The sequence below is a fragment of the Pieris napi genome, chromosome 17, assembly GCF_905475465.1.
Source record: "Pieris napi chromosome 17, ilPieNapi1.2, whole genome shotgun sequence".
Classification (NCBI taxonomy): Eukaryota; Metazoa; Arthropoda; class Insecta; order Lepidoptera; family Pieridae; genus Pieris; species Pieris napi.
The window spans coordinates 6,198,313-6,212,329 of record NC_062250.1 but is presented as its reverse complement, the minus strand read 5'-3'; the positions used below and the strand labels follow the sequence as shown (position 1 = coordinate 6,212,329).

At 33.6% G+C, this 14,017-nt stretch overlaps 1 protein-coding gene across 1 annotated transcript in view; it reads right to left on the bottom strand.

Annotated features, from left to right (window-relative positions):
• The window catches only part of LOC125057651 (C3 and PZP-like alpha-2-macroglobulin domain-containing protein 8), a 194,966-nt gene extending 182,247 nt beyond the window's left edge, over positions 1–12,719 (bottom strand). Inside the window, exon 1 of the mRNA XM_047661428.1 lies at positions 12,574–12,719. Coding sequence (XP_047517384.1) covers positions 12,574–12,584 — 11 coding nt within the window. The 5' untranslated portion in view covers positions 12,585–12,719. The remainder of the gene's footprint in view (positions 1–12,573) is intronic.
• Positions 12,720–14,017: the final 1,298 nt, after the last annotated feature.

Genomic DNA, 14,017 nt, shown 5'->3' with positions numbered 1-14,017 from the left:
ACTATGCACTCGGGCTTGCTAAGAGTTTCATTAAATGATTAATGTACAATATTTTCGTTCAATATAAAATAAAATTAAAAACTTTAGAGGTGTCAAGGGACACCCGGATGGAACGAAATTCCTTTCGATTAATTTATATGTTAATTGGTATCATAACAGTATGATAGATTTTCTCGACACCAATCTTACGACGAAAAAAAAAGCCAACATCACGAGGTGTTCCCAGGCGGTCACCCATCCAAGTACTGACCTCACCCGACGTTGCTTAACTTCGGTGATTGGACGAGAACCGGTGTATTACAATAGCAAATAGCAAAAAAGTGTCGTGACAACTTTTCGTAAGAATTTTTTCCGTCTAGCCCCCTTTCACAACGCGCGATAAGGAACTTCGTTCCAATAAGTTATACTGTATCTTGAGGAGTTCATTATTTGTTTTACATAGTATAATTTGTATTATTCCTCTCTTATAGTTTAGTTAGTAAGTAATGAGATACATTTAACCTCCTGAATTAATTTAAACTGTCCTGCCATTTCGAGTACAATCGGCGCGTGAACCTGAGTTCAAGTGAACTTGAGTTGAATGCTGTGACTAGTATTTTTCAACTTATTTACAAGTTTATAAGTCTTGTGTTAAACATGTATGTCCTTAAACTTTTATACACTTATTAGACTTTTTAGTTATATATACTCGGGCGACATTTGTCTGGCTTAATAGCGACTGGAAGAAGTTTTTATTTGCAACGAATAAATTTAAATATCCTGGAAGAATTTATTTTTTAGCGTAGAAAACCAAAACTTTCTGTAAAGCCTTCGTTTCAGGAATAAAACAAAAGTCCGGGGAACGAACTATAAGTTCTTAAGTACCAGGGGAGCATAAGTTGTGAGGTGATACGAAGCGTGTCGTTAGCGAGCGTAGGTACTACAATTAGTATGCAAACTTACAGGTTACTGGGACGCTGGGGACAAGACAAACTGAGGTGGTTTCAGTATTTTACTGGTGTGGAAGATCTTTTGAGCATTAAACTTTTCTAATTGCTGACTTTCTGTTACATGTGAGTGGTCAACGCACATTACGTATAAACCTGTTTGTTTTAGGAAGGTCTTACACTGGCCATAGACGGACTGCATGTTGCAGTCAAGACCGACTGCTGCAGAGAGGTCGCGTTCGACCGCAAAATAATACTGATGCGAGTTCATTTACAAGATGGATTTCGATGAAGAAACACTTCTACTTGTACTACTATTACGCAAGCGTAAGCGTAGATGACACCGTAGTATGTGGGTGCGTCTAATACTACAGCTCAAGAGAACAGCATGGAATATTTCATACATTGTTGTTGAGAAGACACTAAAATGTTTTTCAACTACTTTAGAATGTCCGTGGTTTCATTTGATGAATTAGTTAATATTTTATTTCATTTGAGGGAGAGGCGCGCGGTCGGCAGCAACCGCTTGTAGCGGTCCGTGTATGGTGGGTCCGGCAGCTCTAAGCAATCGACCGCACGGCGAAACTCGACCGCAGAGCGACTGCTCCGACCGCTCAGGAACTGCTCGAGCGGTCCGTGTATTGCGGATATGAATTTAGTATGGAAACTGCAGATCGCCGTGCGGCGACCGCTTAGAGCAGTCGGTATGGGCTGCAACATGCTGTCCGTCTATGGCCAGCGTTAGGTGTAAACGATGTTATCATAGTATGGACACATTTCTGTTTAACATAAATGAAGGCTTCTTACAAGACGGAATTCAATAGACGGTACAATCAGATTTAGTGTTTGTAATGCATGAAAAACTTAAAGAGGCCTCGGTAAATCGGACGCTCTTGTCTTTAGGGCCAAGTCGCTTTGGGATTTTAAGTCACGTGACGTGACGTAATATTTATCTTCATAATATGAAATAATAAAACCATCTTGTTAATGGTTAAGATAAGATAAGATAAGAAACCAAAATATAAAATAAGTATTTAGGATGTTAACGTAATAGAAAGTATTAGCACGGGTCTTTTCAATAAAAATAAAGATTATTTCGAAGAATTCGTTTCTATTGCAGACGTTTATTTACAGTAAAAAGACCGACTTAGCAAATACATGAAGAAAAGGCTTAACCGCGAACAATTTAGAATGGTACAAAGTATAAGCGATTAAGAAATATTTATAAGAGTTTAGTGTTTGGCAATTCTCGATAGATAGTCACAATTTGACAAATCTTTCTATAGAATAGATGAGTCGAGCTGAAAATACAGAACAATTAAACGTGTACAGTATATTTCTGTACTCGTTCGAATTAAAGTAGTTTTTGCTTACATACTAATTGGAACAATGATATTTACGTTAAATTACTGAAATATCTGCAAAACCTTTGCTATTATAAGTTTCTAGGGTGATAACCTAGTATTGATAAAGTTTTTTAATATTGACTTTCTGTATATGTAAAAGAAATTTTCGCACATAGAAATAAATTACTACAAATCACAAGAATTTAAAGTCAAAGTGTAATATGATATTAGTCATGGAAAAAGGGTTATTAATTATACAAGAAGCACAATTTTTTTCCTTATACTGTTAAGAGTGTGAATGCACCTATAGTTTTTACTAAAACTCCCAACTTCAAACTGAGGGTATTATGTGAATACATACTGGCACATATATATTTATAGGACAAAAAAGGGTGCGTGTACATATGTACGCGCGTAGGAAGTTATACTTCTTTGGCATTATTAAAAATAGTTTTTGATTGCATTCAAATAATTAATTACAATTAAATAATCAAAGACTGGAAAAGGAGTCATTATAGTCAATAAAGTTCAGTTTACATTTGAAAAATTAAATAAATAAATATTTAATATTATTCTCTTACATTAAGTGTAACATAAATTCTATTATTATTCGAATGTTGTTTTTAAATTATGTCCAATGCCGTAGCATCTTCCGTGGGCAACTTCATTCTGTTAATATTGTGTCACGGTGCGCGCGCATCGTTAAATTTCACTCTCATCAATTTTTCATAAAGCGCCTAAAGAAGTATAACTTCAAAAATATTCTTTAAAATTAAATTTAATCTCATGATGATATGATCTTTTTTTACATTAAAGTAGAAAATCGCTACCTTCTGTAACTTAGTTAAAACCGAAAGCGTGTTTCACGAACAATAGAAGTAGATAGCTAACAATTACTACATTTCCGTATACATTCCCTAATCTCAGTTCATTTGTACTGTATTATCCTGCTCTCAGCCATATCCGTCGAATCTCTCAAGTAAGACATTTCTCTGAATTTATTTTACTATATTACTCACTTCCGACGATTGCTTTCCTTGGCTGTATGAGATCTTTAATCTCAGAAAATTAAAAGTAAGAACAGTTTTGTTATTATTGGTTTATGCTCTTACAGTATAAATTTTGTGGTTCCATTGTAGAGTTGGTCACTCCCTCCTAACATAACAATAATAATATTCCGATTCTGATTCGCTTCTAAGCTGGTAACATCAGGGTGATAAAAAAATTAAAAGTCGGAAGACGTTGCGTGATTGTTTGTGGTCGACGTGGATTAGAGATGTTGAGTAATCACAGTAGAACGGAGCGCATGTCTATCTATTCTTGGAGCGGCATTCGAGTATCACAAGTAAAGCCAATGAAGACGAGGGGGCCGATGGTTGGCCATGCGTCATACTCGTGAACGGGTGCTACTTGTGGTGACTGGTCGTACTTGAATTCGTGTATGCGGTGATGTTAGTTGTTTCGACTGTGTATTTGCGTGTTGTTCCCACGATAATGTAAGTGCGTGCTCCTATTTCACTGATAATGGACAAATCTTTGTTTATAATTTATTTTTTATTATTTATTACTTAAGATGTCATGTGGAACATGGTGTAATTGTTGCAGCTCCTTACAAACGTTGTGTAAAACAAAAAACTTGGCCATTAAAAAGAGTGGCGGAGAGTTTATTGCCAGCTCTTCTCTTCCGTTCTACGCCCTTGATTTGAGAACTAGCAGTAAATGAAAAATTAGAAGCATTTAATGTATTTTTTTTAAAGTTCATAACTGTACATTGTTACCTTTTAAATAAATGATTTTTGACTTTTGACTAGTAGGGTAGGAATCCTTAAGGAATGAGAAAACGTGGCTTTCCCAAACAAACCTGACGTGAGTTGAAGATGAGACAAAGAGTTCCAGAAATACTTGGATCGAGTTACACAAAAAAAATTGCCATTACAAAGCACAGTTAGGGCTTGAACTCGGCACGCCAGCACGAAGACCTGGGGTCTTACCCAAAGTTGGAAATGGGATTTGACGCAAGCTTTACTACTAGGTTAAGACTACTCAAAGTATCAGTATAATAAATAAAAGTAAAAAAAAACAAAAGATTATGTCCCTTTCATACGTCTTTAGTTCCGTTTTCATTTCATAATAGCTACGTTTAGGATAACGTACACCTATTGTTTGCGAGACAAATTCGTCCGAGCTTATCCATAATGAGTTTCTTTTCCTGGGATTAAGTGGCGTTTATCATGTGATATTATCATTAATAATACGTACTTGTCCCGCCCAACTCAATATGTGTAATGTGTATGGAATTATTGTAGATATCAATCGTTAATTTTTTAAAAGAAACAAATGCATTCAAACTTATACATACTCAGAAACAGTCTAGGAAAAAACATCATGTACTTTTATGACATAAATTGATAAAGTCAGATATTAAATGACGAAAATTTATGTAATATGTCTATTGTTACCACTTTATGTATGTATTTATTTATTTATTTTCTCACAAAAACTTAAACTTAGGACATAAGCAAGTGACAGTTATATTCATACTTCTGTTTATGGAAAAAGCAAGTCTGTGTGATACTGATGCCTGCTAAAGGTAAGAGTACCTGTGTTACAAGTTCATCAGGCCTCCACCACTTCGGATATAAAATAAACTAAATCTAAATAAATAAATAAACTTTATGTATTGAATGGAGTTTGAGTTGGACATTTAATTTTAAACAAGTACCTTAAAGTTTTCTGGAATCTTGCACAAGTAGCAGTTAAATTACATTACTGACACTGGTTCAAAAATTTCAATAAAATTTCTAGGTAATTTAGACTGGCACCTTTGTCTGTGTTGAATTATAAAAGAATAAATATAAAGACTTATTGTACTAATTTTCTTTTAAATCATTACATAATTTTGAAGCCTCATTCAAACTTTCGTATATTATTAATATTATTCCTAGTATTCGTACAAAATACTTATAGACCGCACCAGTATCTCATTCAATTAATGTTATTGAAGAGTATGATATCATTATTAATTAAGTAATTTGATCGCAGAAGTTTGTAAGTCATTACAAACTCCAAGTCAGCCAAAACAATCAAAGTAACTTAAAAGTCTTCTATTTTAGTTTCTTTGACTTGTCCGTACACACGGAATAACAAGATATTCTTAAAATAAACGTAAACGAAATGGGTTGAGATACCCATTAAATCACCTAACATTGTAATATATTGCAACACATCTTTATAAAAAATTCGTGCAATTACAATATTTCAAAAGTCTATACCATTTTACGTTATAAATTCTATATAATATCGCTAAATCATAAAGTATGTAAAAATCCCTTACATTTTTATTTCCGAGAGTTCGCAAAAACTAAACGCCCTTACTTTGAATTTTACTGTCGCCGCACACGGGCCACACGCCACAGCCACAAACGCCGCCACGAGAAGCTAGAAGCGGCTACAAAGGTAGCTGAAGCGCGCGACAGCCACTTGTGGCCGGTGGTCGACACTTGCGGTCGGTGGCTGCTACTTTTTTTAACCCTTGCCTGCAGTATCATAATGGACTCTGACGAAGAAGGTTTAATTGCGCTACTTTTGATATAAAGACGTCGTCGTAGAAGGCGAAACCATAGTTATTGGATACACAGAAAGACATTAAATATCTCCTCACCACGACAGGTCGATAATCGACAACCATTGAACTAGACATGATGAAGCATTTGGCCTCAGTGAAAATATGATGAGGCCATATTCTGGAAAATATTTGGACTTAGACAAAAAAGACTCGAAAATACACAAAATACAGGCTGGCCAGTAACACGAGATTTCTTCCTAGGCCTTCACTTTTTTCCTCTATTACTAAAACTATCACTTTTTCAATCCCAAATCGCAGGACGGGATTGTATCTCTGATATAAATAATTCTATATCCATATTTATCTACCTATATGAAACACAGACTACGTGCGTGCGTTACGGTCGACTTCAGGTTAACTGAGGTAAGGGAGAGAGGGGCGCGGAATCGCGCGAGTGGCGTGTGGCGGCTTTTTGTGTCGGCGTTTAGTGGCCGGTGCGAGCCACAAGAAGCAAGCTTCGACGATTTGTAGCGTGTGGCCGCCACTGGCGCCAACCGTGTGCGGCGAGTCCATAAAATGTATGAAAATTACAGGAAATATGCCAGTGGCGGCGTTTTGTGGTTGTGGCCGGTGGCCCATGTGCGGGGACCCTTAGTGCATCTTTTTAAATTTTCATACTAAGACACAACCAACTATTTTCATTTAAGAATGATAACTGAGCGTGCCCAATACGCCATTCTTAAGATATTCTATATATACCTTTTCGCTACGAAAATTGGTCAATGAAACAAAACTTCTATCGGTTACACGACTATACTTAATGGCAATATACCGATGACATACACCAACCCAAAAATACATAAAAGCTACCCAAAACATGCAACGCTTTTTCTCTTTCAGAGAACCTTTTAGGATTCAAGACTACCTATACATTCACTAACAATTTAACGGCAACATATTAACCGGTCCTATGCCGAAAGAGAAAGTATCCTTCTTATAGTTTAAGTACCAAATGATAAGTGTTATGTAGATTTATTACGTAAATTACCTAAAATCGTTAATATGTCAAATGGAAGAGACTGTCTGCCCACGACACGGTGAATCCTAGCATGGGCTAGTGCACTTTCTCTTTTAACTATACATCCTTTTTTAGTATGTGTCATAAAGTTTTTTCTTTCTAAGTAACTACGTAAGGGTATTTCTCTTAGACACTTATTTCATAAATACTTTGTCTTTGTTTTCTTTAATAAAGATTAAACTTGACATAACATTCTTGGCTAATTTATACTAAGGCATCTTTGAATAAACTAGTGTTAACTAGTTTAAAATGTTTAATATTATTCAAAAACACATCTGCAAATTACTTTATTTTAAACTCGCAACAACAACTTAGCCAATCAAAAACATACTAAATAATATATAATAAAAAACATAAAAAAATATCGGATAGATAGACATTTATCATCTGATTTCAATTTACCAATATATTGTTATTTATTAATAATCTTGTGACCGATTACACCAACTCACGTCACCAACTCACAAGGTCTTGTTTGGTCTAACTAACACCGTTGAATCTAAGTTTCAGAACAGACTTAGCGCGAACTATGATTTTCGCCTGTCAAAGTCTAATATGGTTTTAACATATAGGAGTAATGCTTTTGCTGCACTTAGTCTTAGTCTCGAACTTAGTTCCTCAATTTTGCAATAGCCTACGTTAATATCTCTTTTTTTTTAAATCTTAATTTTATAATTTCATTCCTTTTCCGTTTAATGGAGGAAAAGTTTAAAAACATCTCGTTTTTAAACCTTTCCTTGCACAAAATACGAACGCATATACCTCTATTCATGACCTTACTAGACCACTTCAATACTTCCTTGACATAAATCACGAAGATAATTCTTCAGATTGAGGCCATCAAGCATCCCAGCTCCTCTCATTATAATTATACTGAACATATCCCTCAGGATGTTCTTGACATTCAGCCGGAATGTAGTGGTCTAAGCCTTAGCGATTTAGCCCAGCATTCATGCAATTCTAGCCCTAACGACCTCGCACTTTAAAGCGAATTGAGCCTGTTTTCCTGTGAATGAGAAAATCATTTGCGAGCGTTCAAATCGGCTTTTCTTCGATGCTTATGCTTGGTATATTGTCTTTTTCTTTTCCGTTTAAAGAAAATTAATTAAGTGCTATTGCGCTTTTTAATACCGTTTTGTAAACATCTGCCTTGACTTGCCGGATTTTATACTTCATAAAATATGCCGTCCTGAGAATCTTTTACTAGGGAATATATAAGCTTTATTTTGAACAAAGCTGTTGGCGCTAAATCTTTTAGGCCTGGTCTTCTGGTCTGAGTTTAAAATGGCCAGATATATATAAATTAAGTATTGACGCTTTTGACAGATTCAACGCTATGACCGAGCAAAAATCTAACCCGCCATCTACACACATTCCTTCTTACGACACAATCGTGAAAAAAGTGAGCAGAGATTCCAAGTGGTCGGACTGCGCAAATAATGAGAACAATATAAGGATAATTGCGTGCGTCGAAATGCGTGTGATTGCTCTAACTTATTGCTTGCTAAAACTATAGTCTAATTTTCATGGAGCAGTGTGTTTGTGCGTCTATTTAATTTATCTTTGTATCATCTTATTGAACCTACCATTCTGAAATGGGAAATCTTTTATTTTCCTTTTATTTTTTATTTTCGTTTTAACCACTCGCTAATTGGTATTAATCTAATATATAAAATTCTCGTGTCGCGGTATTTGTAGTTAAACTCCTCTGAAACGGGTTGACCGATTCTCATGAAATTTCGTGTGCATATTAGGGTATGTCTGAGAATCGGACAACATCTATTTTTCATCCCCCTAAATGTTAAGGATAGTCAACCCTTAAATTTTTTTTTTAATTTTTAGATATTTTTTATTATATTTTTTTTATGATGCAGCATTAAAAAATACATACAACCCCTAATTTTCACCCCTCTACGATCAACCCCTATTTTTTATTATAAATGATATACATGGCAAAACGTTTGCCAGACCAGCTAGTTAAATATAAAATTGAATATGAACCGTAAATGTATTACAAAAACGGTAACTCAAAACTTTAAAATAAGTTTCAGTTCAATATTGTTTCTTCGAATATACATATAGCTCCCAAATTTCATAGCTCTTTCTTATCATTTATCTTTTGAACTCCATTGAATTTTTAATACGCAGCGGTCAAAGTTCACCAAGCAAGATTGAGGTGTTCATTTAATATTAAACGCCCAAGATGACCCCTCTTTATGTAGACAGCGATGGAGGTACAATTTTGAAGGCGAATATTTTTGGAAAATAAGTTTATGTAAATACGTATTTAGCACTAAAGTACTAAATATTCTATCGCCTTCTTTTGTTTTATCTATTTTGGTAAGTATTTTAATACTCGTTCGTCCGGTGAAGTGACATTGTGAGGAACCTTCCGGATACCTTAAGATACTAGAGATAAAAATCAACGGCATCAGAAGGCTGATCCTCTATTAGGTACCTATAAAAATAGCCTGGCTGATTTTTAACAGTAAAACTATTGTTTAAATAATTAAAGGTTTATGTTCAACCAATAGATGTCGCCTGTGGAATCTTGAATCGCGGTATTGTTTTGATTTAAGAACAGTATAAGTTTTTCGTTGTATTTTTATTAAATATTTTAGCCTTAGAAATGGTTAGAAATGTTTTTATTGTTCATGATTTGAACCTAGACAATTATAATATAAATTTGAGTTATGGACAAATTACTAGGGTTCTCAGCCTTAGAAATGGTGTTTTTCTTGTTCAACTATTAAATGTATTTAGATATATTATTATTACATTATAAAAGATATGTTGATTTTTACATAGATTTCTTTTTCAAGATTCCTTTGCAGAACACTTAAGTTTTCTCACGTACGCGTGGCCCAAGAATCGATAATAACAAGAACATCTTAAATGAAGGAATGTCGGTAACTCAGCAAAAACAATATTTTCCTCGGAAATATGACCTCTTATATTTCCTTTTGTTTTTCTTAACATGACAAGTTTCGTATATTTATTTTTCCTGTTACTATGACAGTAAAAGTGGTCTATCATCGATGGGATAACGTAATATAATACTTTGTGATTATAAGATACCTTTTACCGAAGTAATTAAAATTCTTACATTCTGTTTATGAATGATACGTTCAAAGCTATCGTTAATTTTTTGGGTAAACGATCAATACGCGTAATTATTTATTGTATCCGCTTCCAGTTCCCGAACCGGGAAGCAGACCATTGATAGTAAACCATGTACGTTCTATAAATCTACCGATGTGGTTTTTATGGACCTCCTTGCCTTAAGCGTATTCTTTTGGGTAACCGTAAGAAGTTATTGCAAAAAGTTGTTAATCAAGTCTTGGTGTTCTTGGCGCTACAGACCTTTTTACGTCTGAGCCTCAGATTTCTGTATCTTCTATCTTCTATTTCTGTATCAATATCTAATAGACAAGTAGTTGATCAGCCTCTTGTGCCTAACACGTCGTTGACTTTTTGGGTCTAAGGCAAGCCCGTTTAATCACGATGTTTTTCTTCACCGTTCGAGCGAATATTAAATGCGCACATAGAAAGAAAGTCCATTGGTGCACAGCCGGGGATCGAACCGACGACCTCAAGGATGAGGGTCACACGCTGAAGCCACTAAGCCAACACTGCTCTTATAAGGCGAAATAAAATTTATATACTCGTTTCGCCAATTGATTCTGTAAAATATTTACGGCAACAACCATACTGCATTAATAAAAAGTTTTAACAATGCAACTTTTCATTCATAATAATTACTGTATGGAAAAAAATGCAAAGTGCTTGTCTAATTTAACTTTAAAGAACAAATAACAAAATCTAGAGAAGTGGCCTGGTAATCCTCTGAAGTGCACTGGACTATATTTACAAATATTTTTACTGTTTTAAATAGAATGAAAATTTGTTATCTAATATATAAAATTCTCGTGTCGCGGTGTTTGTGGTTAAACTCCTCCGAAACGGCTCGACCGATTCTCATGAAATTTTGTGTGCATATTGGGTATGTTTGAGAATCAGACAACATCTATTTTTCATTCCACTCCTAATTTTTTTTATTTTTTATTTTTATATAAATTTTTATTGTTTTATTTTTTTATGATACAACATTAAAAAATACATACGACCCCTAATTTTCATCCCTCTACGATTAACCCTTATTTTTATTATAAATTATATACATGGCAAAACGACGTTTGCCGGATCAGCTAGTAACAATATATAATACAATGGTACACACAAATTAGACTTAACAAGACTAAATTTGTGAAATACTGTCAAAGGTACCGGATAGTAAAAATTTAATAATATTAGATTTTATTTAGGTAGCTCATTAAGTAGTACAAGAAAGTTAATACTGTAACATATCGAGGGTTTTAAAAGAAAACAGCCCTTTAAACACTTAATGAGTTTAATTACCATAACTGGAAAGTTATTTTTATATACTTTACTATTTTATATATTATTATAAACATATAAAATATTTACAATTTCGGTCCCTGTGGGCAACCAAAAGAAATTTTTATATACAAAAAGATTTTAATCAAGTCTCGGTATTAATTTTAACCACCAATAACTTTACAAGGCGAGATAAAATTTATTGAAATTACAGCAAATAACCATACTCCAAAAAGATTTAGTAATGGAAGTATGCATAATAATAACTTTAGAATATACGGCAAAAAAGCAAAGTGTCTGTCCAATTTAAGTTTAAAGTGTTTTTTAAGTGTGATACACAAACATTGGGTTTTAGATTTGTTTAGAGTACTTTCCATTGAATCCTGTTTTCTTCCCTTAATACGACGAGAATCTCCTTGCTGTATTGTAATTCTTATACGTTGAGTGAGAAAAGCACCAGCTGCAGTCACCGATACAGTCCCGACGATTTTTTTTTACAGTAAAAATAATTACAGGTTGACAATTTTCTATTTGTACATGCGATTATTAAATAATAAAACTCCATATTTCCTTGGTAAAATGTTTTTTTAGGTATAATACACAACATACTGGTGTTAAATGAGAGTAGGTTTGAGTGCTTTACAATGAATTGTTTTCGCCGTCTAAGAATACGATTATTTACGTAAAAGCTTAATAAAATATGCACGTTAGCAATTCTTTGCAAAAGTTTTTCTCATATGCACTTATTATAGAGCCTTTTTCAACAGAATGTAGAAGTTTTTTGCAAACAAGTTAAAAGTATCGCTTAATTTTTTTTTAAATTATTTCAAAGCTTATTTTTAATTTAGTTTTTACATTAATTGAACGTAGATGTCCAATGTAGAATAAAAAATATTACAATGTAGAATAACAATAATATATTAAAAGTCATTCTACCTTTAAATTTAATTTTAAAAATATTTTTAACTTAACTGTAATTATCACATAATATTTATATTTATAAGATTTATTTGTGAAATATTGTTAATATAATAAAACCATATCTTTTAAATACGAGATAGCTCTTGAGCAATTGATACGTACCGGTTACATAATGAAAATAAGGTTTGTTTATAAAATAAAAACGTAAAACATATGTAGCAAGTTTTAGTTTCTTAGTAGAATTTAGTCATTTAATTATTTATAAAACCCAATAAATACAAAGGCTATTTTCAAATAATTAAACTTGTTCAGCATAGTACATTTAATTTAAATACGTACCTTATCTGCATACAGTCACAAACACAGACACGGAAATATTCGTGTATTTGGTGTTTTTCACAAACGAAACAAATTCGCGTGGAACAGTGCTTATTTGTGTCAAGGTCTACGCGAGTGCTACAGCGTTACGTCCGCTCTGTAGCAAGTCTACGAAACGACAGGCACGTTGCTACGAGCTACGAGGGGAGATGTGAAGCCAATCGAAGAGAGGCTGCGCGTTCTACAGGATGCTTCATACACACAAAAATCTGATTGTAGAACGTGCCAACTTCTTAATAACCTAGGGCACTTGCGAAGAGTATTTAAAATAAATTAGGTTTGAGTTACTCGGTGTAAAATTAACTACTCATTTATAAATTACGAGATTTTATTATGTATATAGACACATAGGTCTAGTTTAGACTTTTGGGCAAATTAAAACAGAATTAATAATTGTCAAAACCAGGATTGGAACGAAGTACAGAACAAATTCCTTCTATAGCAAAATTCTAAAACTGAACTAAACTCCAACGGGTTTTTTTTTTGTTAATAGAAAGAAATCATCATCAACAGAGTCAGTTCTATATATATATATTAATTATATATATATAGAATATATAATTAATTACCATTCGGCCCTAGTACCAGCAACATAAGTCCAATAAAACAATAATATAATAAAACATCTGATTGAAATATAAAGCCATACAGGACTCCCCCTTGTTTGAGGGATGACGAGTGTTAGGGGTCTGTCAATCGCTTGTTATTTGTTAATGTATGGCTGATGTTATCTACATTCTGTTTGGAATATGCCTGTTAATTCAAAGCTAAAATGCAATTGACAAGAGATGATTATTGTGCGTCTGAATTTCGGATTCGTTAAAATAATCTTTATGTAAATATAAGTCTGAAGTGTTGGTATAATGGTATGGTTGAATTAATAAATAACGCAGTTTTGAATCGTGCTTCTAAAACTAAATATTAAAAACTGAATTGCTTTTGCTGAACCAGTAACCTACGTGGTCTTACTGGTTGAAAAGCGGTAAGTGTTAGGATCATACCCAAAGTTATTGAAGCAGTACTATACAAGACGTTTAAGTACAGTATTTGGTAACAATTCTTTATATTTCATTTAATATGATTGTGCCAAGTGATTGGACCACGTGACTAGTCGCACGACTTCGTTTACGATTAACTTACCTTCGAATCATGACTATGCACAAAATTTTATAGCAAGGCAAGTGGTGATCAGATTATTTAAGTAGAACTCATACGAAAAATCAAAAACAGATCTAGGGTCAAGAAAAAGGTTTGCTACTGTTTTGTTCGTTCTTTACCTACTAACAATACAACAACTTTTATTTAGCTGTAAATCAAACCAAAGATTTCAGTCACGAAAGTTTTTATCTTTTAAGAGACTGATAGTAAACACTGATTGATTATGACGCATTTATCTATTCTATTT